Source organism: Cucurbita maxima, unplaced genomic scaffold, assembly GCF_002738345.1.
Source record: "Cucurbita maxima cultivar Rimu unplaced genomic scaffold, Cmax_1.0 Cma_Scf00043, whole genome shotgun sequence".
Classification (NCBI taxonomy): domain Eukaryota; kingdom Viridiplantae; phylum Streptophyta; class Magnoliopsida; order Cucurbitales; family Cucurbitaceae; genus Cucurbita; species Cucurbita maxima.
Window position 1 is genome coordinate 1212839 of NW_019272059.1, and position 24541 is coordinate 1237379.

Consider the following 24541-nt stretch of genomic DNA (forward strand, 5'->3'; position numbering starts at 1 on the left):
TTATAAACAGTACATACCATAGACGGAAGGAAAATAGCCTAATTAATTCTGCCAATATTTAGGTTTAAAATCTATTTCCATATTTTTATTTCTTTTAAACTTTTATTAAAATATTGGGTTTATAAGTTAATTTGAGAAGATGATTAAATTACAAGGATGAGATTGAATGTAAAAATTTGGCATTTTTAACATTTTGGTTTCCGAGACTGAGAGTCCCTTCCCACCAAACTCGAAAGCAAGAGTTGTCAGTGAGAATTGAAGTTGAAGAATTCCGCAACATGCTTGTCGGCAACCACTGCTTTCGGAATACATCGCACAGAGGATAATTTGAATTTCCATTACAGACTGTCTTCTCCTCTGGATTAATCAGAATCCCACGCACGCATTCTTCCTCTTCGATCATTTTCATGATCTGACAACAACAACAACAACAACAACAACAAACCCCGTTTCTGGATCTCCAATTTCCACCTGAAACTCCCTCTTGAATCGACGGAAGCCATTGGAGAGCTATCTCAGATAATCTTGGGAGAACAGTTTTGTACTGTGTACCAGTGTTCTAAATTTCCTGGATCCAATGTTGGTCCAAGAGCGTTCAACGCCTAAATCCCCCAAAACCCAGATCAGAACCTTGCCGACTCTCCACTCGCATCGATTCTCAGAATCTAAGAGCCTCGATTTCTCTACATGGCTGTCTGAAAATATGTACAAAGTGGTGACGGTTCTGCTGCTGATCGTCTCCGTCGCCGTCCTTTTTTTCCTCCGCAATGTCGGCGATAGCGCCGCCCTTCTCTGCTTCCAATCGAAGACGGCGGCCTTGGAGAAGATTCAATTCCCTAAAGTCGATTGGAATTCGATCGCGTCGATCCCGGCTAGCTCTTCTCTCTATCCGGAATTTCGCTCTGAGCAATGGATCGTAGTCTCGGTGTCTACTTATCCTAGCGATTCGCTGCGCAAGCTTGTGAAAATGAAGGGCTGGCAGGTGTTGGCGATCGGCAATTCACTGACGCCGGCGGATTGGGCTCTTAAAGGTGCGATTTTCCTTTCCTTAGAAGAACAGTCTAAATTAGGGTTTCGTGTGATTGAATTTCTTCCCTATGATTCTTTCGTGAGGAAAACTGTTGGGTACCTCTTCGCAATTCAACATGGCGCGAAGAAGATCTTCGATGTGGATGATCGAGGGGAAGTTATCGATGGGGATTTGGGTAAACATTTCGATGTAGAATTGGTTGGAGAGGGAGCGAGGCAGGAGATTATATTACAGTATAGCCATGAAAATCCCAACAGAACTGTTGTAAATCCGTATATTCATTTTGGGCAAAGATCAGTATGGCCTAGGGGCTTGCCACTGGAAAATGTGGGTGAAATTGCTCATGAAGAATTTTATACCGAAGTTTTTGGTGGAAAGCAGTTCATCCAACAGGGAATTTCCAACGGTCTCCCTGACGTCGATTCGGTATTTTACTTCACTCGAAAATCTGGATTGGAAGATTTTGATATTAGATTTGATGAACGTGCCCCAAAAGTGGCATTGCCGCAGGGTATGATGGTTCCTATTAACTCCTTCAACACACTTTATCATACCTCAGCCTTCTGGGCTTTAATGCTTCCTGTTTCCATTAGCACAATGGCTTCTGATATCTTGAGAGGATATTGGGGTCAGAGGCTTCTATGGGAAATTGGTGGTTATGTTGTAGTTTATCCTCCAACCGTTCATCGACACGATAGGATTGAAGCATACCCTTTTTCAGAAGAAAGAGATCTACATGTGAATGTGGGTCGTTTAGTTAATTTTTTGAATTCATGGAGATCAGGTAAACATAGGCTTTTTGAAAAGATTTTGGAGTTGAGTTTTGTAATGGCAGAGGAAGGGTTTTGGACTGAGAAGGACGTGAAGTTTACCGCAGCTTGGCTACAAGATTTAATCGCTGTTGGGTACCAGCAGCCAAGGCTAATGTCTCTGGAATTGGATCGTCCACGAGCGACTATTGGTCATGGGGATCGGAAGGAGTTTGTTCCACAGAAACTACCATCCATACACCTTGGAGTTGAGGAAACTGGGACAGTGAGCTATGAGATAGGGAACTTGATAAGGTGGAGAAAATATTTTGGCAATGTTGTGCTAATCATGTTTTGTAATGGCCCTGTCGAACGAACAGCTCTCGAGTGGAGGTTGCTATATGGGCGGATATTCAAGACGGTGATAATTCTTTCAGAGACTAAGAATTTAGATCTTGTTGTGGAAGAAGGCAGACTGGACCATGCATACAAGTAAGTCACTTTTTTAAGTACATGATTGAAAATTTTGTGTGAGTTTGAAGCCGAAGTAGTAATTTGGTAGACAGACAATATTTTGAGTTCTCTTTTCATGCTGCCTAGAACGTAAATATAATTATTAGTATTCTACAAAAATGATGACATTGGAAGTTTACGCTCAGAAAATACGCGTTCAAGTTGCATTCAATTTACAAGTGACCAAAAAATTGCTCGTAATTCATTGAAGAGGTTGTCACTATCTTTATCTTTTTACTTGGTTGGCACGGTATCAAGATTTGAAACTGTTGAGATAAGTTTATTATCAATTACACAATTTCAATAGAGAATCGTAACAGCACAGTTTACAATTTTTATTGTTGCAAACTTGGAATTGTTGGCTGTCGAGAGAATGAGAATGTGTTTTCAACCTGCATTCTCAAATAGTCTTCGGCTTGCTACTTGCTTCAGTTGATTAAGCTTTCAAAATTATATGTTCTTCTAAATATGTTGTTAATTATGTTATAACAGGTACCTGCCCAAAATTTTCAGCATGTATAGTGGTGCAGAAGGGTTTCTATTCCTGCAAGACAATACTATTCTTAACTATTGGAATCTGCTACAGGCGGACAAATCAAAACTCTGGATAGCTAATAAGGTACCACTTGGACTATATTTAGCTGAGTTAATTGTGTTTAGCGCCTGTGTTCTTTATTTGAATTTCGTCCTTAAGATGGCACTCACGAATTCTTCTTACGGAGGTTGAAAATTTTGTGGTAAATTAGTAGAAAGTAGGAAAAAAACTTGCGAGAAAATATCAATTTACACTCGAAACAATATTTAACTGCTTGAATGCTTGTTGATCCTAGTGAATTTGGATGACTGCAAATCTGAGACCTTTAAAAGCTCTCAATTTAGTCTTATCATTGTATCAATGAATTCAGGTACCCAAATCTTGGACTACTGTGTCAGTTGAAAGCTCAGACTGGTTTACTAAACAATCAAACATGGTAAAGAAGATAGTGAGCATGATGCCAGTTCATTTCCAAGTCAGTCATAAGCAGTCTGTAGCAAATGAGCAAAGCCTCACAATATGCAATTCCGAGGTCTTTTACGTTCCTCGGCGCTTCGTAGCAGACTTTCTTGATCTTCTCGGTTTAGTGGGTGATTTAGAAATCCATCACAAGGTTGCAATCCCCTTGTTCTTTACAGCAATGGATTCGGTTCAGAACTTTGATCCGGTTTTGAATACAATGAGGTATAGAGAGAAAGCACCTGCCACAAATTCATCAACTATTTATTCAATTCATGTGCCTGCTGTTCACCCATGGAATGTGTCAAGTGAACAAGATTTCATAAAGTTGGTCAGAATAATGGCAGAAGGTGACCCACTTCTAGCAGAGTTAGTTTGAGGGGATAAAAGGAAAAGAAAAGAGACTTTGAATTGATACCTCGGGAGTTGAGGGAGACCATGTATACTAAGCCATCTGTTATACAAAACTGCTATTTTTCTTCTCTTTTTGGTTCGGAGTGAAGGAAAATAACATTTCTTTGACCCCATCCTCCCCAACACTTGTTTTCTTTTGTAGAGTTTGTGTGTTCTCACCATTTGTTGTAAGAAAGAAATTGTATTCAACTAGTTCTTTTGTCCCATAAGTATATGAACAGAAAATTAAATTGGCTTCATTGAATATAACTTTCCTCTAATATTTTTCTGTAATACAAGGTTATGCTGTTCCATCGCATAACTTTGAACGCTGGTATAGAGTTTACAGACAACAATGGAAGAACAAAATATACAATCAATTAAATTAAGATGGAACTCCACAAAGAACAAAAGACGACTTCTAGGGCAGGGATGAGTCCATAGTTATGAAGAGAAAGCTTGAAGAAAAGAATGAAAGCCTTCAGTGTGACGCTTATCTTTTGTCTGTGTCTGTAGTAGCTACTTACAAAATGTACTCCAGTTGCTTAGTCATCAGTCATCTCGCTCGATGAAATCGCTTGAGTAGCTAATATTTCTGGTTCAATTGATCAGCAGCCTGCAGCTTTGAGGAAGTTGTCATATGGACTTGAAGCTGGTAATCTTAACGAGTGTGAATGATACTCGTATTCAGCCATGCACGGCATCACAATGGGTCCAGAGGGAGGTTGAAATGGGTTAGCCGATGAGTGTTCAATGAATGGATTGCTAACCTGCAATTTCAGGAATGTGTTAGAAGTTTGTGAATGTTTATGTTTCTTCTACATGGTGAGGAACTTGCATCCTGAAAACATAAATTAAGAAAACTGTTTATAAACATTATTCATAGAACTTAAGGATTCTCTCTCATCAATTTAGATAATTCTGGTGGAATCTATTTCGGCATAATTCTACATTCGGTTTAAGAGGGGAACAAAGCATTTTTTGTAAGGGTGTGAAAACCTCTGAGCATTTCTTTAAGGGTGTGAAAACCTATCCCTAGTGAACACGTTTTAAAACCTTGAGGGAAAGCTCGGAAGGAAAAGCCCATAAATGCCAATATCTGCTAGTGGTGGGCTTGAGCTATTACAAATAATATCAGAGCTAGAAATCGGATAGTGCGCCAACGACGACGTTGGGTTCTCAAGGGGGTGGGTGGTGAGATCCCATATTGGTTGGAGAGAGGAGCAAAGCATTTCGTATAAGGGTGTGGAAACCTCTCCCTAATGGACGTGTTTTAAAATCTTAAGGGGAAGTCTGGAAAGAAAAGTCCAAAAAGGACAATATCTGCTAGCGGTGGGCTTGGGGGTTAGTTACTGGAATAGCTGGAATAGCTATAGTTCATATCCCTGCAAACAAATTTCCCAAATGATCTAAATATTAACAAAAATGGTTAGGTTTGCAGAGATCAGATCATAACCTCCTCCTGCTTCAGGTGGAAAGACGTCAATGTTGACATCTTCTGCTGCTTTCCCATCAGAAGTAGCTCACAATGCTGGGCCATTTCCTTGTAAGGCACATGATCTGTGGTCGAGATGGAGATACTTCCGACTTGATTTGCTGTTTCGAGTACCTGATTTAAACGAAACATGATAGAGAAAGTGATCATTCAAAAATCAGTTCCCAATTTTGGTCAATTCATCAAATAATGAGATCTTGAAAGTAGCTGACATACTGATTCTAAAAGCTGATTCACACTCAAAACTGGAATCACAATGAACTCCTGATTATCTTTAGTTTGGCTTTCAAATGCATCGCCAAAGGAATCTTCATCAATGTTAAAAAATGGAGCAGACTGCAAAGAGGAAGAACAAAAGTCAAGTACCACAAGGAAAACTTATGCTACATAAGTTTATTGTCTCTTTAATGAATTTATCAGAGTTCAGAGTGTAACCTGATACACGTTATTCGACGTATCCTCTAACCGATGATTTCCGAGAGGACACATAACATCAGGTACAAACTCGCTGAGAAGTTGCTTCTTTATGCTGGAGAATTGAGACTGCAACATAGATGTAAAAATTTATAGTGTTTAACAATAAAAACGAACCAATCCAGAAATGAGTGGTCGAGTGCTTTACATCTGAAAGTGTATCCAAACTCTTCACGATCTCGGTAACAAGGGATTCTCTAGTTTGATCTTTGGTTATCTCTACTTCTGACAGAAACTTCGAGGCCGAATCGTCATCTTCCTTGGATCCATAAGGACAACTCGTTTTGTCAGACGGTATGGTGACAGCTTGTAACTTGCAGCCTTCTACCAATTCTAGGAAGGGATCAACCTAAACATGTTTAAAAAACAAGTCATAATTGAAATTTTGATAGCAGCTTCAGATTTAAGCATAGACTTGGGAACTCTAATTTCTGAAAGCATTAGTTCTTGATCAACATACCATTCTGCCCCGGAATATAGTCTGCATTTGGTCAACAAGGGGAAGGATATTAAAAGCTTTGGACGAAAAGAGGATCATCGATGCGGCTAGAGTAAATAAGGATCGACAACGTGATGGTGGCACTGATCCTGCAATTCGGGCACAAACCAAGCCTCAGTGCAGTACTATCCAGTATAATCTTTATGGTGACAGAGGCATGAAAAATCTCACAGTAACAGATTTCATCAACATTTCGTCCAACAGATTTGATTAAAGACCAAATTTGTGCTAATGTTTTAAAGATTCACCTCGTTTACTGAGAGAAAGGTCTCGCAATGTAAATGCCAACTGAAAACTTCGTATTAGGGCCTCATGACTTGAATTCTGCACGGAAAGAAACATATATTGACAGTTCATCCCAGTAAAAAGAAAAATCAAATCTGAAAAGCGTTGTTTTACCTTAGCTCGAGAAAACAGCAAGATCAAGCTGTATGTATGGGCAATTCCTTCATAATTTTCTGGAACATTAGCAGGAGATATGGATTGTGCAAAGATTGATGAGAGCAGAAGTGTAATTTGGTGGCTACTGAGTCGGAGAGAATGAGTTTCCTGAAATTTGATTCATAAAAGAAAAAGTAAGCGACCCCGGTTACTGAAGATTGACTTAAAACATGAAACGATTTTCACACAACATACTGGTTCTTTGTTCAAGTTGTTCATAGTAGTCGCAGTCGCATCAGTTCTCAAAGGTCCGGAGTTTCTTGTGCTATATGCCCGACTGTAGGATGACGTCAAGCTACTTTGCATTCCATTTCTTGCATTTTCCTGTTTGCCATCGGCAAGAGAGCTATCTTTCATATCTGGATGACCATTTTCCAGCAAGGAGAATTTTTCATTCCTTAGCTTCTGAAAAAGGGCAGCTGAAGAAGAAAAAACAGAGACAGTTCTTGAGAATGTCCTAGGAATGTCAGAAGTCATCCTTGACTCGACATCTGAAGCGTGTAGACGAGGACAAACAGAAGATGGCATAAGGACAACTGAAAAAATATGATGAGCTGCAACTCGTGTTTCATGATCGGGATGGACCATAGCCAGTAATAACTGATGAAACAAAGCCTCAGGGAATGCCTATGCCATAAAACACTGAATTTATTAAAATCATAAGGTTAAACTTTGCTGGAGAGCATGAATCAGACTCAAAAGCAGAAGATTGTTTCTTGCCTTGTTTTGATATGATAAATTAGGCAAGGAGGCAACAATTTGAGAAGCACGATAAACAGCAGAAATTGCAGTTCTGGCTATGACTGTAACAGAAGAAAGGCTCTCCAACATCACAGCCATAGCATCAAGAACTGGGCCTGGTTCTCCGACCTGCTTTCCAGTTCTTATTTAAAATCTTAAAATATGCACAGCAATAATAAAAGTTAAGCGGTTCAAATTTTCATCACCTTATATATTAGCTGTATCAGACACTGATCTACTGCTTGATTTAAGCTTTTATTCCAATTTTTCACTTCATCCCCTAAATTTGCATCGTCGAGTGAGCAGTGTATGCTCTTCCTCAAATGCCTCATGCAGTCACTAACTGAACTAATTATTGCAATAGAAGGTTCAACTTTTGCCTCTTGAGCAAGGGCAGTAGCCACAGCAACAATGTCAAGCTGCATCTTAGGCAGCTTCAGGACATTTTTATGGTCAAGATGTTTAATCAATATGGAAAGCAAAACATGGGTATTTTGACCTGTCAAAATCAAAACATAATTGATCAACCAGAAACACAAGCAAACATGAGGTACAAACAGGAATAGGATTGAAAGAACACACCACATTTGTCCATTAGGAACTGCAAATCTTTCAGAACTGGAGCTGCAATGCCATGTTCAATAGACCACAGATTTCCATTATCGAAGTAACGAAACAAAGATTCTAATATACGCCTCATGGTTGTAGCTTCTTTAGCTAGTTTGGCCATGTTGTGTAGGCAAACTCTAGACCAAAAGCAAGGGTTTCGGACATCCACCCTATCAAGCAAAGATAGTTAATTTATAATGAAATATTTATATCAGCAAGATTATTGATGGGGACTTCACCAGAGATGAATGATTATTACCCTATCAAGTTCAGTTCACCTCCTTCAGTCACGATTTCCCTCCAAGATGGTGTGCTCGTCATGACAACTGACGATGAAGAGATATGACCCTTGTCCCATACCACTTCTTGCACCCATTGATCATTTAACTTGTCTGGATCTTTTGCAGGAGCCCCATAGTTTTCTAGGATCACTGAAACAATCTGTTTAATGATAATACAAGTCAATAGAAATAATGTTTATTTTTCTGTCAAAGGTACAAGTTTGAGGGAAGAAACTTACATTATCAAATTCGACAGAAATATGAGAGTATTCACCCATAAACCACACCTGGAAGCAAAAAAAAAACAATGAACCAAATTAGTTTTGACAAGCTATTCGAACAACCCATTTACAGAAGTACATGAAAATAGATAGGAATATATGCAAATGAAAAGATTATAAACGATCAACCTGTAATCTCTTTGCAATTTCATGAGTTCATAGGTGGCTTATTCATGTCATTAATTTATTATTAGTAGCATCATCATGCTAAGGAACCATAATAAGAACACTAAGAATTATGAATGGAGAGGAATCAATTTTTGAAGACAAGCATCTTCCTTGGTCTGATTGATTCGAATTTGCTAGCTCTAATACCATTTGTAATAGCCCAAGCCCACCGCTAGTAGATATTGTCCATTTTGGCCCGTTACGTATCACCATTAGCCTCACGGTTTTAAAACGCGTCTAACTCTTATAAGGAATGCTCCGTTCTCCACTCCAACCGACGAGGGATTTCACATTATCACTCCTTGACTAGCTTAATGTAAATGTAAATAGTAGAAATAGAAAGGCATACCATTGAGGAAAGGCCTTGCAAGCCAGCCGAACGCAGGCCTTCAGCCCCTTCATCCTCTCCACTATCTTGAGCTAATTGACACAGTTTTGGAACAAAGGCTTCTAGGTTAAACATGTAAGTCCCATCAATCTGGACCATCAGAAGTTCGAATATTAAACCAATAAAACATATTAACATAGTGAAAGCAAGAACTAAAGCTATATTTTTCACTTACCTGACTATTCACAAAACTAAATAGAGTCTGACATCCTATAATTTGCATTTCCTTCTGTCGTGTTTGGTCCATTAGAGATTGGATAATGCTTATTAAGCTACTCGTAAACAGAGACCTACAAGTAGTTCACTCATCCACATGAATCAATAGTTATGTTTTAGAACCACTAAAGTTGAGAATGACAGAGAAGATGTACAGAAAACAAATCCAGAAAACAAAAGATGGTTTCCTCACATTTGCTCCTTACATGAAACCACAAGTTTTCTGTAGATCGACATGACGATTTTAACGGCATGGAAATTCTCGTTCCGCAGTTCTTTGTAACACCTTTGCTCAAGGGAAGTTGTTATCTGATCATGAAATTAGGAAGTTTAACATGAATACATGGCAGACCACAATGTTAAGGCTTCATAAACATTACCTTTGGAATTCGAAGAGGATTTTTAGCAGCATATTCGCATAATTTCGATATCTTTCGATCATTCGGTCCTTCTTCCTAGCGTAATATAGGGATTATCCTCAGTCAATTATGAAGATAATTGCATAAAAGTGATGAACAACTCAATGTGAAGTAAGTTTTGAGTCATGGGGGATGAACTATGAGTTGATGAACTGGTCGAGATTTTATAAACCCTAAACCCAAAACCCCATTGTTGGAACAGGAAACGAAGTAATGCTATAAACATCAAAAGAACTGACCTGATTACGAGGAAATATATCGGCGATGAGCTTCTTGTACCTCTTCACGGGCTGTCTAGACCGTGCCCTCAATCCTGGACAGAAGAAACAAAGACTGCCGCATACAGGCAAGACTTGCCGAGAAACCACACCCGAAACAACGCTCATTTTCTTTCCCTTCTGAACAAATCAATACTCAAATTCCAGAGGTCGAGAAGGGAAAGAAAAGCTCAAGCTCAATTACGCACCACTTCAAACCTAAATTGGAAGATTCTGGTCACTACTACGGAACGAAACACCAAAACTCTAAACCAGTCCAGATCGAAAACATAAACCCCCAAATGAAGAACTTACAAGTTTATGATCAAAATTCCAATGAAAAGTACCTATGATCCTTCTCTGAAACAGCCGAGCAGTGGCCGGAATTCCTCTAAAACTGTAAAGAAATCAAAACGTACCCGGAATATCGATTTCGTCTCGAGAAAATGATGAAACTATCCGTTTGGGGGGCTGCGAAGCCAATTATGAGTGAGAACCTGAAAACATACAAGAAAGAATCCCGAACTTTTTCAACGGCAAGGTTGTCTGTGGGTCCACAATGCAAGGATGGTTGATTCTGAAGGCATCGCCATTGCTGGATCATACCAGAGCTTTGATGGCCGTTTAAAGGCGAAGCGAGGGAAGACATTTTAAAGTAATTGTTTTAGTTGGCAGAACAGACAAACGGACGTGCTGGCTTCTTAAGGCATGCAAGACCAGAGCACATGATCTGTGTGGAGCTTTTTTTGGTCAAATTCAAACCATAACCTTAAGAGAAAAAAACCATTCATGTTCATCATCATTATTTTGTTAAAACTATGATACAAACGTCTCTCCATAAAAATGATATTTTTAACAAGATCAACTACACATCATAAACCATATCATTTCAAAAATAACATGTCGTTAAAATAGAACATAGGACGTTCAGACATTACTAAAATCGGCATTGTCCAATCAAACATCATCGACCAATGTTCCTTCCTCTTGACCCTTGAGCACTTTTATATCGATCCAGAGGAGGGAAGGGTCAAAGAAAAAACACCAAAAGATCTCATTTTGAAGGATGACTTGTGGGGCTCGATTGCTTGTGTTGGATTTTGTGCTGGCTTTTATGTGGGTATGGTCGGGGACTTTGATTAAGATCTTTGTTTTTGGGACATTGGGATTTGGAAATGATCCGGTCGGAGAGATTGTGAAGGCTTCCTTTTCGATTCTCAACATGTTTGTGTTTGCGTTTTTGTCGAAAATTTGGAATGGGGCTTCTTATAATCCTCTTAACATCTTGTCTGATGCTTTTTCTGGGGATTCCAGTAGCTTTCTCTTCGTTGCAGGTGCCAGAATCCCTGCTCAGGTTCTTTTCCCCTTGCGTTTTGTATCTGTTAAACTTTGTCTGGGTTCTATGGTGGTTATCTTGATTATTCTCACAGGCTTATGGTTACCTGATGTTCTCCAAGATTTTGGGAATGGTTTGGTCGTTTTTCTTCTGTGTGGGAGGGGAATAGTCCCCTTTCCCTTCATTATTGACGTTTCTTCTTTGGCTCTTTGTGTATCACCGTTACCATCATGCTAGGGAGAGGTTTCCACACCCTTCTAAGAAATGTTTCGTTCTCCTCTCCAACCGATATGAGACCTCACAATCCACCCCCTTCAGGGCCCCCAGCATCCTTTGTTTGGCTCTGATACCATTTATAAGAATTCAAGGCCACTATTACCCGCTTAGGCCTGTTACATATCGTCGTTAGTCTCACGATTTTAAAAAGCGTTTGCTATGAAGAGGGTCTAACTCTACTCCAACCAGTGTTTCGCACCGTCCAATGATAGACGCGTTTTAAAAACCTTGAGAAGAAGCCCGAAAGGAAAAAGCTCAAAGAGGACAATATGTACTTGCAGTAGGCTGCTTAGGCTGTTACATCTGGTATTAGAGCCACGCACCAGGCGGTGTGCCACCGAGGATGTTAGGCACCGAAGCGAGGTGGGCTGTGAGCAGTTGAAGAGGAGAACAAAACATTCCTTAGAAGGGTGTGAAAATTTCTCCCTAACAGATACGTTTTAGAACCATGAAACTGATGGTAATATATAGTAGGTCAAAACGGATAATATCAACTAGCGGTTTGTACATTAGAATGGATGGAAATGTGAAGAATAATAACAGATGATGATGTTTCTGGCTTACCTCTTCAGGTACTTGGAGCCATTAGTGGTGTTAGGCTGATTATCCAGACAATCCCTGAAGCAGGACGAGGGCCTCATTTGAACGTTGGCATCCATCACGGTGCTCTCACAGAAGGATTGTTAACATACGGCATTGTCCTAATCTCGCTTGGACTGTCCACGACACTCCCAGGAAATTTCTTCATGAAGACATGGATCTCCAGCTGCTCCAAGTTAACTCTTCAGATTCTTGGTTCTGACTTAACCGGTGGTTGCATGAACCCTGCCTCTGTAAGTCTCAATACTCATATTTCATTCATACAATATCACGCATTAATCCTTTTCAACTTTTCTCCATAGGTAATAGGATGGGCGTATGCTCGTGGGGAACATATAACCAAAGAACACCTTTTTGTATACTGGATTGCTCCAATTCAAGGAACCATACTTGCCGTATGGACGTTTAAGTTACTATTTCGACAACCGAACGAGGAGAATGTAAACACGAAGAAGAAATCTGAATGATTGAACATCCTAAAGTAGGTTGGGTAGGTCTCCATGGTGCCCTGTCGTGGCAAGAAGAGTTGACACTCTTACTAATGTATCAGATCCTATCCGATCTGCTTAGTCATATGATGCTCCTGTGAAAGAGGACTACATTAATGAATCGATATTACATTTAAATGAAAGTGTTATTGAATATATGAATTAATAGTTGAGAAAAACTTAAAAGAATTGGTAGATTACTATTTGTATCCATGAAATGCACATTCCTAAAAAGACATTAAAATGACCTGTGTTAGTCTGGGACATATTATATCATAAACAAACAGTAGAGTTACGATTTCATGTTCATGCATTGTTTGTAGCCACAATCTGGAACATGCATGAAACAACCATTTTTTTCTCGTGAACTAATTCAGTAAGAAACCATATGGTTTAGGAGAACAAATAACTATATGCTCTCTATCGTTCGACGGTAGGAATAGGTGGGAGTGGTATAGAACTGGGAAAGAATTGATGCAAAAACGGTGTAGCGTTGAACGGTTGCTTGCTTGCATAATGAATGAGCCGATAAAGGGGAAGAGCTAGCTGACAATTCGGCATTTTTTACACTTGGGCAAAAAATTCCTTTTACTATGGTGATTATATTGTCTACTTCTATTATAATTAATCATCTAACTCAAATGAGATGTGAAAATATATATATATATATGATAATAAAAACTAGAAGTTGGTTAAGTACAAATTAATGTATTTGTTTCATAATTATTGTACTTAGAAAAAAAAAAGATATGAAATTTGAGATGACTTGACAATGAAGCAACCAACATGAAGTTAATCCCGTGGAATAAGAATTGATTGGAAAGCCATTAAAGAAAGAAAGGAGGTTGAGTATGTGACAGCACGTTTCATGGATAGAACGATGGAGTTGGATTGGAGGTAGCGAAGTTGAAAGCTCCCAAAATTTCCATTATTATTTTTCCAATCGACAAAGAATGTTGGGTGCGTCGGGCGCGAATGCCGCGGGAAATTGAAACTGCCGCCTAACACATCAATGCCATCAAACCCATTTCATCGTTTTCACAACACACAGAGACGAACCTTTCTCTTGGGTTACTCTTTCTTCTTCTTCCAATTTCTGCAACCCATTTTTTCCACGAGCAGACCCAGAGAGCCTCAGCTGGCTTTTGATCGAAAACCCTCCGAACCTTCCTCCATCGTTTCCGCGCTTTAAGATTCAACGTTTATTTTTCTTTCTCATGTGTACGCACGTAGTTTAGTTTCGTTTTGTGTGTCGAAAAAGATCTTACCGCTGAAGGGGATGTTTCTGATTTCTTGAATCGTCTTTTGAGTCGGGTCTTGATTTGGGGGTTCGTCTGTTTTAATCGATGACTTTTTTGGTGAACGAATAAGGGTTTGTGTTTTGTTCTTACTGTGTTTTGGGTACAGGATTCTCCGAGTTGGGTGGATCGTTCACCGGACTCGGTATGGCCACGCCGAACAACCTCTTGAGACTTTACCAAGTTTGGAGGGGAAGTAATGTGCGTTCTTACCCTTTTGTTTTGCTTGATGGGTTTGTTTTGTATTCATTATTTGATTCAACATTTGGGATTTGAGATAGTGTTTGATGTATCTATCAGTGCCATTGTTTCTTTCTTTCTTTACGATTGATTAATTTTGTTCAAGTTCAACTTGATGACTCTGTTTATGAGCTGAGATCGTTGAAGGAAAATCTAAGTTGTATCTGTGAGTGTTTCTGCGTTGTATGATATTCATCTGAATATAAAGAACTAGTAGAATTCTTCTGTATTTCGTGAACAGATATCATATCATATCATACATTATTTGTTTATTAATGTAATATTACTCAAATGGATGATACTTCGTTTTTTGTGTCTTCTCAGAGATTTTTCTGTGGTGGGAGATTGATATTTGGCCCTGACGTATCATCTCTGATTCTCTCCATATGTCTTATTGCTGGTCCTGCAGTTGCTTTCTGCGTAAAGATATATTTGAAGATCCACGATGTTGAACCACCTGGGAACGCTCGTTGGTATCCTGTATTATTTGGAGGTCTCGCCCTCACTTTTCTGGTGAGTTTTAATTTGTTTTTGCCCGTCTTCTTAGTAAGGTGGTCTATGCAATTAGAATGTAAGAGCTTGAAAGAACGAAAGAAAACTATAGAGATGAGACTGTATAGAATATTTCCTTCCATGGTTATCTGTAGTTTGTCCTTCGAGTTTTTTTGTGAGACCTCTCATTAGTTGGAGAGGGGAACGAAACATTCCTTATAAAGATGTGGAAACCGCTCCCTAGCAGACGCGTTTTAAAATTGTGAGGTTGACGGCGATACATAACGGGTCAAAGCAGACAATATTTGTTAGTGGTAGGCTTGAGTTGTTACTAATGGTATTAGAGCCAAGCACGGAGCGGAGTGCTAGCGAGTACACTGGCCCTCAAGGGAGGTGGATTATGAGATCCAACATTTGTTGGAGAGGGGAATGAAACATTCCTTATAAGGGTGTGGAAACCTTTCACTAGCATACATGTTTTATAACCGTGAGACTGGCGGCGATACGTAACGGACTAAAGCGGACAATATTTGTTAGTGGTGGGCTTGAGCTTTTACCAATGGTATCAGAACCAAGCACCCAACGATGTGCCAGCGAGGACGCTGGTTCCCCAAGGGAAGTGGATTGTGAGATCCCATATCAATTGGAGAAGGAACGAAACATTCCTTATAAGGGCGTGGAAACCTCTCCCTAGCAGACGCGTTCTAAAACCGTGAGGCTAACAACGATACGTAACAAACCAAAGCCGACAATATTTGCTAGAGGTGGGCTTGGGCGGTTAGAGTTCCATGATTATTGACAGCATAATAAATTCTAAAACTGAGCGATATACATCGGTTACTCTTGATTAACACTCTTCTCAAAGTATTCTCAAAATGCTTATTGAAAGCGTGTTTCATTTTTCACTTACTAGTCATTCTAAACTCACACTAAAGGCTGATGAGAAATTTAGGGTAAAATCAGTGCATTTTCATTATCCTTAATTTGAATCAGAAAATCACATGGCAAGTAAAATGTGCAGGATTTGATATTTCTGTTCGCGACTTCTAGTAGAGATCCTGGAATACTGCCTCGAAATTCAAGGCCTCTTGAGTCAGATGAACTAGATGACATGAATACACCATCCGTGGAATGGATCAATGGAAGAACCCCACATCTAAAAATCCCTCGGATTAAAGATGTGACTATAAATGGTCATACAGTAAAAGTCAAGTACTGTGACACTTGTTTATTTTATCGCCCTCCTCGTGCATCTCATTGTTCCATATGCAACAATTGTGTTCAGAGATTTGATCATCACTGCCCATGGGTTGGGCAGTGCATTGGAATAGTAAGATATTCATATACTTAAACCAATCTTATTAAACTTTGCCTCAAATTTTGTTAGCATAATTCTGAAAGCACTTAGAGGTTTCATTTCATTTCATTTATTTTGTTGAATTCTAACTATTAGATCCATTGTTGTTACTGTTGCAGCGTAATTATCGGTTCTTCTTCATGTTCATAACGACCTCGACAATCTTGTGTTTATACGTGTTGTCGTTTTCGTTGTCCATCCTTATTCATCATCAAGAAGCCTTTTTCAAGGCTGTGTCCAAAGACATCCTTTCAGATATTCTAGTAGTGTATTGTTTCATTGCCTTTTGGTTCGTTGGTGGCCTTTCTGTATTCCATTCTTATCTTGTACTCACAAATCAGGTAGTTTTCTATACTCACCCACTTCAATTCACAATTTATACATACAAATAGTAGTTTAGTGTTTAATACTATACTTGCTTGCTTATCCTAATAAAGTCATTCTAATGCAGACTACCTATGAGAATTTCCGGTATCGGTACGACAAGAAGGAGAATCCATATAATAAAGGAACAATGAAGAACGTTGGAGAAGTATTTTTCTCGAAAATTCCACCGTCATCACATAAGTTCCGATCCATTGTTGAGGAGGATGACATGATGATGGGCGTTACTCCTTATCTTGAAGAAGGTATTTTTAGCTCGAAGGAGAAACTTGATATGGAAAGGGGTACTAAATATTTGGAGGATGAGACGTTCCCAACTCCTGACATATTGAGGAGATTCGAATACATGGACGACCTGGAAGATGATCTGAAAATGATGGTAGAAGGAGAGAGACCTCATGTTGATCCACTGTTTCGTCTTGACCGAGAGGCAGAGGAACTTGAAGAAGGTGGCAGTGATGGAATACCTGATCCTCAGCTAGAATTATCAATGGAAGATAGTGACGAAGTAGCCGTAGAAAGTTCCATCCCTGGTGGGGTTAACACAGATGGGACCAAGGATGCCAATGACTCACCTCAAGTTGAAGCTTTCAAGTTTTAGGCGTTAAAAAGGTATACCTATTGAACACATTAATAAGTTTCTTGTTGTTGATTTACATGAGTTTCCTTGTGTCATTTTTTCTATATGTATGTTTATTTTGATCGTTTAGACTATCACCTACATCTTTGTCAGGGAAATGCATGAATGAACAAAGACCAAATCTGATTGAGAATGATCCAAAGGATATGAAATTATGTTTAAGAAAGGTTTAAAAGAATCGATAATTACGATCTATACTAGCAAGACGCATCTTCACTGACCCAATTATAAGAAACCAAAGTTAAGCGTGTGAGTGAGGACAAAACATACTAAAAATATATGTATTGGTCTATGGGGATGGTTTACTATTAGAATTAATTTAAGATGAGTAGGTAATGTGGTTATTTTGTAAGGGATGCAGGAGAATGTTGAGACAATTGAGTTATGTTCAAGTTGGCTTCATTTACTCTATTGTTAAGTCATCTTTTGACAGAATTAAAAGTAGTAGTCGAAATCATTTTATATGATTCAACTTATATATGTACATGATCATTGTTTAGACATTTCCTGGACTTCATCTAACACATACATGTCTATATGTTCATGAAAGTTGTGTACAAGATTTTTGGTGGAACAGGTTCCATTTTTCTGGGGAGGCAGGGAAGAGCAACGTGCAGCTATAAACGCTTGCTGTTGTGATTAGAAGCAGGGAGGAAGATTGGGTTAAGAAAGATTGGGCTGTAGATTAGGTAAGCGAAGTGTAGAGGACATCAGAAGCTTATTGTGGTGGGTGAGGAATTTTTTGTTTCGTTGTTCAACATGTTGGTTGCTTTACGTTTTCATGTATCCAAAGTGGCTTTAAAATAAAGCTCAAATTCCACATGCCACTTTCAGATTCTATTCACACACTGATCCATTTATTCTTCTATTTCTTTTACCACTTTTCTTCTTGTTAGCTCTATCTGTCTTGCTTCCTTCTTTCTCCCTCGCGGTCTCACACTTTCTCCTTCCCCTTGTAAACGGGTTTGAACCGACTGATGTTGAAAAATTAGTGGATGACTTGTGGTCAAGAGTGAAGTGTCACTCGGGTTGAAAATGTAGGACGCACCGTTTATTATTATTTATCTATCAAATTATACTTTCATTAAAAACATCTAAACCATATTAACAAAATTATATATTCGATGAATAATTAAATACCTTTTCAGCTTAAGCTCAGAATTTAAGGTTGGATTGGATAAACTTCCGGTAAAAAAAAAAAACTTTTCTAGAAATGATTTGAGCGTTAAGAGTACAGTATGACTGCAATGAAAGGAGGCGGATTTCAGTGAAAACCCAAATCTTTCCCTATCTTCCATCTACACTCAATTCCAAACCAGGAAGCGTTTTATGCACTTTGATCCAAACCATTGATGCTGAACGGGACGTGGCGTTGAAGCAAATAAAAACGAAAGAAATGGCGACATTTGGATAGGAATGTTATCGCTGACACCATCATCTTCAACGAAAATGGTAGAATCATCATTTTCATCTTTGTTTCTTTAAGCAAAAGTTGGGGTCGAATTAAACGCCATTTTCTCTATACACTGATACACAAGCCTTCATCCTTCTCCTAAATTAACCCACAAATTACAGTTGCGTCCTGCGTTTCACAAGGTCACTGCGTGGAGTTGGGGGCCCATTGAAGCAATTCTTGGTAGGAGTGATGATGGGCTCTACTTGTACTCCACACCCTGATGGGTTTTTCTCTCTCTTTCGAAATTTTTGCGTGAAAGCAAGGAAACACAGGGTACTCTCTCAGTTGGGATGATCAAAGTCTTCTTAAGGAGGTAATCCATCTCGAGTTTATCAAATTGAACTCAATTTCATGTCCTGAAAAACTCCAGCAGGTTCATTACTCTTTCCTGTTGAATTTGAACTGATTATGTTGGCTGTTCGTCTGATCGTGTTGAGAATAGGGTTTGCTTGTGAATTGGGTTTTGCATTTTCCTTGAAATGGGTCTTCTCTGATTTCAGTTCTATCAAGTCTCATTAGCTAGTCGCTTAATCTATCACTATCGGTCCTGTTTGTTACTGTTATTTTCTTTTTGCCAAAATAGATACTATAATTTATCCTGTTTGCTGTGTAATGGCAACGTGTTTGTATAGCTATGGATGGACGGACAAACCGTTCGTTGTGTTGTCCTTTATTGATTTTGTCCCTTATTGACTTGTAATGAGTCTTCTCTGATTTTCCTTTTTTGGTTTTGATAACGTTGGATGCAGCAATGTTAATGGCTTCTAGTAAAGTCTCATATTATGTTCTGCTATGCTTCGGTATTGTGGCTGTCTCTGTTAGTACATTCTTTGCCATTGGAGATGACACTGTCCAGCCTATCCGGCTAGTTGTTAATGCTTCAGAAGCATCAGCACGGCAGATTCCAGACACGCTTTTTGGAATCTTTTTTGAGGTTGGTTGGAATACTTTTTCTGAATTGCAAGGTCTTCTTTCTGAAATTACTACATTATGTTTTGTTTCACAGGAAATTAATCATGCAGGGGCTGGTGGAATATGGGCAGAGCTTGTGAGCAACAGAGGTCAGCTCTGATAACCTAATTCCTTTTTCTTTTTACTCATTGATGAACATAGCATAAAGAAGATGATGGACAATGAATTAATAACTGTGGAATCCCATTTTGTATATGTTCTGGTCCTTATGGATGAAGGCTTTGCTGATGATATAATCATGATCTTTCATCCACAGGATTTGAAGCTGGGGGTCCAAACACTCCGTCTAATATTTATCCTTGGTCAATCATTGGAGATGAGTCGAGTATAAGTGTTTCAACGGATCGATCGTCCTGCTTTGATCGGAATAAGGTGGCACTGCGTATGGAGGTGTTGTGTGACAGTAGGGATAACAATGTCTGTCCAACTGGAGAAGTTGGTATCTACAACCCTGGATTCTGGGGCATGGTAAGTTCTCTTTCAGAAGAAATGTGAGATCCCACATCGGTTGGGGCGGAGAACGAAGCACCCTTTATAAGGGTGTGGAAATCTCTTCCTAGTAGACGTGTTTTAAAAACCTTGAGGGGAAGCCTAAAAGGGAAAGCCCAAAAAGGACAATATCTGCTAGCAGTGGGCTTAGGCCATTACAAGAAGTTTCTTTGTCATCCTTTTATGCTTGAGAATTGGTTCCTTTTCTAACTCAAATTTTTTCTCTCTTTCAGAATATTGAAGAAGGAAAGGCATACAAAGTGACTCTTTTTGTTCGGTCCTTGGGAGAAATTGATGTGTCCGTTTCACTCACGGATTCAAGAGGGCTGAAAAAGTTGGCAACAGCATCCATCATGTGAGGTTATCTGAATTTTAGAAAAGAATTCCTTGTTGGAATGAAAATTTAATATAGATTACTTGTCTTTGTAGATCTTCTGATGTGTCGAACTGGTCAAAGATGGAGGTTCTATTGACTGCCACAGAAACTAATTATAATTCACGTCTTCAGTTGACAACGTCGAAAAAAGGAGTTATATGGTTTGACCAAGTATCTGCCATGCCTGTGGAAACATATAAGGTACTTTGTCTTTATATGTCTATTTGTAGCTTAAATCAGGCATCAGCTAGCTAAATCTACAACTTTTTTTAACAAGTAAAATGTTATATAAACTTTTTGTGAGATCCCACGTCAGTTGGAGAGGAGAATGGAGTCTGCTTTATGAGGGAGGGTGTGGAAACCTCTCCCTAGCAGATGCGTTTTAAAAACCTTGAAGGGAAGCCCGGAAGGGAAAGCCCAAAGAGGACAATATTTGCTAGCGATGGACTTAGGCTGTTACAAATGGTATTAGAACTAGGTTCCAGGCGATGTGCTAGTGAAGATGTTGGGCCCCAAAAGGGGATGGATTGTGAGATCCCACATCGATTGGAGAGAGGAACGAGTGCCAGCGAGGACGCTGGCCCCGAAAAGGGGTAAATTGTGAGATCTCACATCGATTGGAGAGGGAAACGAAGCATGCTTTATAAGGGTGTAGAATCCTCTCCCTAGTAGATACGTTTTAAAAAACCCTGAGGGGAAGTCCAAGAGAGCCCAAAAGTCCAAGGGGAAGTAGTAGATACGTTTTTTCTTTTTTTTAAGTAGCAGATGTTAGAAATTATTATGAATCCTGAATCTTCTTGTTTTCAGGAAGTGTTTTATCTTCTTGGTTTTCTATTAAAAGAAGTTACTCGAGATTGAAGTTTAGAATTACAATGTTTGATCCAACACTATTCACCAAGTTGATGGGACTGCATGAGTTTGGGTCTTTGCATAATTTTCTCTATAGTTTTTTGGTTATGGCTTTAGATACTGCATTAATTAGTTTGTATCTTTTGAGGATGATATAAACACGACTGTCCCATTTGGAAACTCAATTCAAAATGGTCCATATGCATTTAAATTGGTTCATATGCATTACTCTTCGACATTGGTTTTCCTTACTGTTGTAACCACTCATTCTGCAGGGTCATGGCTTCCGAAATGATCTAGTCCAAATGATGGCCGATTTGAAACCCCGATTCATTAGATTTCCAGGTGGATGCTTTGTGGAAGGTGAATGGTTAAGAAATGCATTTCGTTGGAAAGAAACCATTGGACCATGGGAACAGAGACCTGGACACTTTGGTGATGTTTGGATGTACTGGACTGATGATGGGCTCGGCTATTTTGAATTTCTCCAAGTGAGTGTCGTATTTAATTTTAGTATTGATACTCATCCTCAAGGCTGGTTGTATATCATCATATCTTAAGCTCATCTTTGCAGCTGGCAGAAGATCTTGGTGCTGCGCCAGTTTGGGTGTTCAATAATGGTAATCCATGATAGTTATCTTCCTTATCATCTTTCTCCTTTTATTTATTTTCTTCTGCTCATTATCTAATTTGATCTTCTTAGGAATCAGCCACCAAGACCAGGTAGACACTTCCAATATCTCACCGTTTGTGCAGGTCAGCTCACAATCATTTCATTTTCTGCTAAATTATGAGCCAGCTATTTTATGATTATCTAACCATGTTGTAATGATTTTAGGAAGCCCTCGACAGTATCGAGTTTGCAAGAGGAGATCCTAATTCCACTTGGGGTTCTGTTCGGGCTGCAATGGGACATCCACAACCTTTCGACTTAAAGTATGTCGCCCTTGGAAATGAGGACTGTGGCAAAAAGAACTACAGAGGTTTCTTTTAACAACTTCAGTTTCTTCACAGGTTTTAATTTTTCCTTTTTTGTAAACAAGTTTAGTTTGAGCAGGAAACTATGTCAAGATCTACAATGCTCTAAAACGTGCCTATCCTGACATCAAAATAATCTCAAACTGTGATGGATCTTCTGTGAAGTTGGATCACCCAGCTGATTACTATGACTTTCATGTAATTTTTCTTTATGATTTCATATTGTTATTTTTTGAATCAGACTGGATGTACAAATTGATATCATACTAATTTTCCCTTGATTAGATATATACCTCAGCCAACCAAATGTTTTCAATGGCTCATAAGTTTGATAAAACATCACGTACTGGTCCAAAGGTATGCCTCTCTCCGTTTTCTCTCTAAATATAGAAGAGAATACAAACCAACTTCTGCGGTTTCTCTGCAGGCTTTTGTGAGCGAGTATGCGGTGACAGGTTCAGACGCTGGCACAGGCAGTCTCCTTGCAGCCATCGCTGAAGCTGGATTTCTCATTGGCCTTGAGAAGAACAGGTTTTGGTAGATCTTGAAATGTTTCTATGAATGCTCCGAAAAACTAGGTGGAAAGGAACTTGTGAGATTTTGTTTTTGTTCTTTTTTTGCAGTGATATTGTTGAAATGGCTAGCTATGCACCACTTTTCGTGAACACTAATGACAGAAGGTATCACTTTGTCTTGCCTCATCATCTGTGATGAATATTATGATCATTGATTGATACATTAAAATGGAAAACTTTGTTTCAAAAGGTGGAATCCGGATGCTATTGTCTTCAACTCATCGCACCTTTATGGAACTCCTAGCTACTGGATGCAGCAATTTTTTGCCGCATCAAGTGGAGCAACTCTTCTTGATACAACACTGGATGCTAATTCTTCTTCCCTAATCGCTTCTTCCATTGTATGGAAAAATGCGGATGATAACAATTACTATCTTAGAATCAAGGTATGTATGTATGCATATCCATATGGGCTTTCACTTGTATTTCATGGCATACTAAAAAGTAATCATTGTGAAACATCGATCTTTTGCAGATTGTTAACTTTGGAAGCAACAAAGTGAATCTCAAGATATCTGTATATAATTTGAATGGCTACTCCATTAGGAAATCTGGGTCTTCCCAGACTGTTCTTACTTCTGCTAATTTAATGGATGAGAATTCCTTGAACAACCCGAAGAAGGTAATTCATATACCCCTTTTGATGTTGACAGTTGCATGTTTTTTAGGATGAGAATGTGAGATCCCACATCGATTGGTTCTTTATAAAGGTGTGAAAACTTCTCCTTAGTAGACGCATTTTAAAAATCATGAGGAGAAGGCCGGAAAGGAAAGCCCAAAGAGGACAATATCTGTTAGCAATGGGCTTAGGTCGTTACAAAGAAGTTGTTGGAGAAGGGTGGGAGGCTGTGAGGTTTAATGCATCAGTAGCGTATCTACCAGAGACCCTTGGCTTCATGATAGGAAACTGATTTTGTAACCGTCCAAGCATACCGCTAGCAGATATTGTCTTCTTTGGACTTTGTCTTTCGAACTTCTCCTCAAGGTTTTAAAATGCCTCTATTAGGGAGAGGTTTCCACACTCATAAAGAATGTTTCTTTATCCCGAGGTCTATTTTTAACACCCAGATAGCTAATTAGCATATTCTTTGGTGAAACTCTTATCACTTCAAGCTTGAGCGTGTGGCGTTTCTGAATGGCAGGTCCTTCCCTTAAAAGCTTCGCTTAACACAGCTGCCGAAAACATGGACGTTGTTATCTTATCACATTCTATAACTTCATTTGAATTGTTGATTGAATCCAACACTATCAGGATGCCTGGAAGCCATCATCAGTTCTCAACATCTGCTATCTGAAGTTGCATATGAAGCTGATAAGCAAAACAGTGAAAGCATATGTATGGAACAGGTTAAGAGATCTGTGTTATTATCCTTGCAGTTTGTTCCAAAGTGAAATAAGCATGTAGCATGCTCTCATTATACAGAGTCCAGGGGGTCGGGGTCAGTGGTCTATGGCCTATGATTTAACATCAATAACAGCGTCTTGTACATAAGTATACTATTTACATAATACAACATCTGATTGTTTATATCGTTTGATGATTGTTTGTATCGTTTGATAATGATTTGGTTTGAAAACACGCTGATCTTTCAAGACCAAAACACTTTGCTTGATCATGTTGGTTGTAGAGTTTAATAAATTCAGCTGTCAACCATGCTAAACCTAACACTAACCTATCTTAACGCAAGAAATTAAATTAGAACTTTTAAAACAATATATAAGGATTGTTTTTAACATAAGAAACTTAAACATACAGTCCATTGAAAACAAACCAGAAGAGGAATTCC

General features: G+C 39.0%; 5 protein-coding genes across 13 annotated transcripts; 4 read left to right on the forward strand and 1 right to left on the reverse strand.

Annotated features, from left to right (window-relative positions):
* Positions 1-167: 167 nt before the first annotated feature.
* On the forward strand, positions 168-3944 carry LOC111470163 (probable glycosyltransferase STELLO2). Its single transcript, XM_023115671.1, has 3 exons — positions 168-2271; positions 2785-2911; positions 3198-3944. Exons 1-3 carry the CDS (start codon positions 578-580, stop codon positions 3663-3665), a joined length of 2289 nt encoding a protein of 762 aa, XP_022971439.1. The 5' UTR covers positions 168-577; the 3' UTR covers positions 3666-3944.
* Positions 3915-10575, reverse strand: LOC111470162. Of its 4 annotated transcripts, none has more exons than XM_023115669.1 (20): positions 10368-10575; positions 9931-10167; positions 9653-9727; positions 9466-9581; positions 9232-9346; positions 9018-9146; positions 8459-8506; positions 8198-8379; positions 7912-8108; positions 7536-7828; positions 7309-7458; positions 6784-7215; positions 6547-6696; positions 6396-6471; positions 6109-6236; positions 5797-5997; positions 5610-5717; positions 5391-5510; positions 5136-5288; positions 3915-4449 (listed from the first exon to the last, which is right to left on the reverse strand). In XM_023115669.1, exons 2-20 carry the CDS (start codon positions 10075-10077, stop codon positions 4288-4290), a joined length of 2982 nt encoding a protein of 993 aa, XP_022971437.1. In that variant the 5' UTR covers positions 10078-10167; positions 10368-10575; the 3' UTR covers positions 3915-4287. The 4 variants fall into 4 exon arrangements, with proteins under 4 accessions (XP_022971437.1, XP_022971436.1, XP_022971435.1 ...); XM_023115668.1 differs by having other exon boundaries at positions 10296-10575; XM_023115667.1 differs by having other exon boundaries at positions 10264-10575.
* A 219-nt stretch (positions 10576-10794) lies between these two features.
* On the forward strand, positions 10795-12769 carry LOC111470169 (probable aquaporin SIP2-1). The gene is made up of 3 exons (XM_023115685.1): positions 10795-11302; positions 12133-12393; positions 12463-12769. Exons 1-3 carry the CDS (start codon positions 11015-11017, stop codon positions 12625-12627), a joined length of 714 nt encoding a protein of 237 aa, XP_022971453.1. The 5' UTR covers positions 10795-11014; the 3' UTR covers positions 12628-12769.
* Positions 12770-13472: 703 nt separating this feature from the next.
* On the forward strand, positions 13473-17936 carry LOC111470165 (probable protein S-acyltransferase 4). 4 transcript variants are annotated; one of them, XM_023115677.1, is made up of 7 exons: positions 13473-13869; positions 14056-14147; positions 14511-14699; positions 15700-16008; positions 16155-16376; positions 16487-17031; positions 17637-17936. In XM_023115677.1, exons 2-6 carry the CDS (start codon positions 14094-14096, stop codon positions 17018-17020), a joined length of 1308 nt encoding a protein of 435 aa, XP_022971445.1. In that variant the 5' UTR covers positions 13473-13869; positions 14056-14093; the 3' UTR covers positions 17021-17031; positions 17637-17936. The 4 variants fall into 4 exon arrangements, with proteins under 4 accessions (XP_022971445.1, XP_022971446.1, XP_022971444.1 ...); XM_023115676.1 differs by having other exon boundaries at positions 13474-13976; XM_023115679.1 differs by having other exon boundaries at positions 13478-13545.
* A 386-nt stretch (positions 17937-18322) lies between these two features.
* On the forward strand, positions 18323-24290 carry LOC111470164 (alpha-L-arabinofuranosidase 1-like). 3 transcript variants are annotated; one of them, XM_023115674.1, is made up of 18 exons: positions 18323-18511; positions 18635-18888; positions 19265-19449; positions 19522-19576; positions 19744-19955; positions 20210-20331; positions 20406-20553; positions 21477-21692; positions 21776-21821; positions 21905-21957; positions 22040-22184; positions 22259-22377; positions 22465-22536; positions 22607-22710; positions 22803-22859; positions 22945-23140; positions 23230-23376; positions 23897-24290. In XM_023115674.1, exons 3-18 carry the CDS (start codon positions 19267-19269, stop codon positions 24047-24049), a joined length of 2028 nt encoding a protein of 675 aa, XP_022971442.1. In that variant the 5' UTR covers positions 18323-18511; positions 18635-18888; positions 19265-19266; the 3' UTR covers positions 24050-24290. The 3 variants fall into 3 exon arrangements, with proteins under 3 accessions (XP_022971442.1, XP_022971441.1, XP_022971443.1); XM_023115673.1 differs by having other exon boundaries at positions 18323-18888; XM_023115675.1 differs by having other exon boundaries at positions 18323-18828.
* The last annotated feature ends 251 nt before the right edge of the window (positions 24291-24541 follow it).

Coding starts and splice junctions, on each gene's coding strand:
- LOC111470163 (XM_023115671.1), top strand. CDS start 578: ATGTTGGTCCAAGAGCGTTCAACGCCTAAATCCCCCAAAACCCAGATC. Junction 2,272..2,784: donor AGACTGGACCATGCATACAA/GTAAGTCACTTT, acceptor ATGTTATAACAG/GTACCTGCCCAAAATTTTCA. Junction 2,912..3,197: donor AACTCTGGATAGCTAATAAG/GTACCACTTGGA, acceptor CAATGAATTCAG/GTACCCAAATCTTGGACTAC.
- LOC111470162 (XM_023115669.1), bottom strand. CDS start 10,077: ATGAGCGTTGTTTCGGGTGTGGTTTCTCGGCAAGTCTTGCCTGTATGC. Junction 7,829..7,911: donor GTTCCTAATGGACAAATGTG/GTGTGTTCTTTC, acceptor TGATTTTGACAG/GTCAAAATACCCATGTTTTG. Junction 6,472..6,546: donor TGCTGTTTTCTCGAGCTAAG/GTAAAACAACGC, acceptor CTTTCCGTGCAG/AATTCAAGTCATGAGGCCCT.
- LOC111470169 (XM_023115685.1), top strand. CDS start 11,015: ATGACTTGTGGGGCTCGATTGCTTGTGTTGGATTTTGTGCTGGCTTTT. Junction 11,303..12,132: donor GTGCCAGAATCCCTGCTCAG/GTTCTTTTCCCC, acceptor TTACCTCTTCAG/GTACTTGGAGCCATTAGTGG. Junction 12,394..12,462: donor GTTGCATGAACCCTGCCTCT/GTAAGTCTCAAT, acceptor TTTTCTCCATAG/GTAATAGGATGGGCGTATGC.
- LOC111470165 (XM_023115678.1), top strand. CDS start 14,094: ATGGCCACGCCGAACAACCTCTTGAGACTTTACCAAGTTTGGAGGGGA. Junction 14,148..14,510: donor AAGTTTGGAGGGGAAGTAAT/GTGCGTTCTTAC, acceptor GTGTCTTCTCAG/AGATTTTTCTGTGGTGGGAG. Junction 16,377..16,486: donor ATCTTGTACTCACAAATCAG/GTAGTTTTCTAT, acceptor ATTCTAATGCAG/ACTACCTATGAGAATTTCCG.
- LOC111470164 (XM_023115673.1), top strand. CDS start 19,267: ATGTTAATGGCTTCTAGTAAAGTCTCATATTATGTTCTGCTATGCTTC. Junction 21,822..21,904: donor AGTTTGGGTGTTCAATAATG/GTAATCCATGAT, acceptor TGATCTTCTTAG/GAATCAGCCACCAAGACCAG. Junction 22,378..22,464: donor CTGATTACTATGACTTTCAT/GTAATTTTTCTT, acceptor TCCCTTGATTAG/ATATATACCTCAGCCAACCA.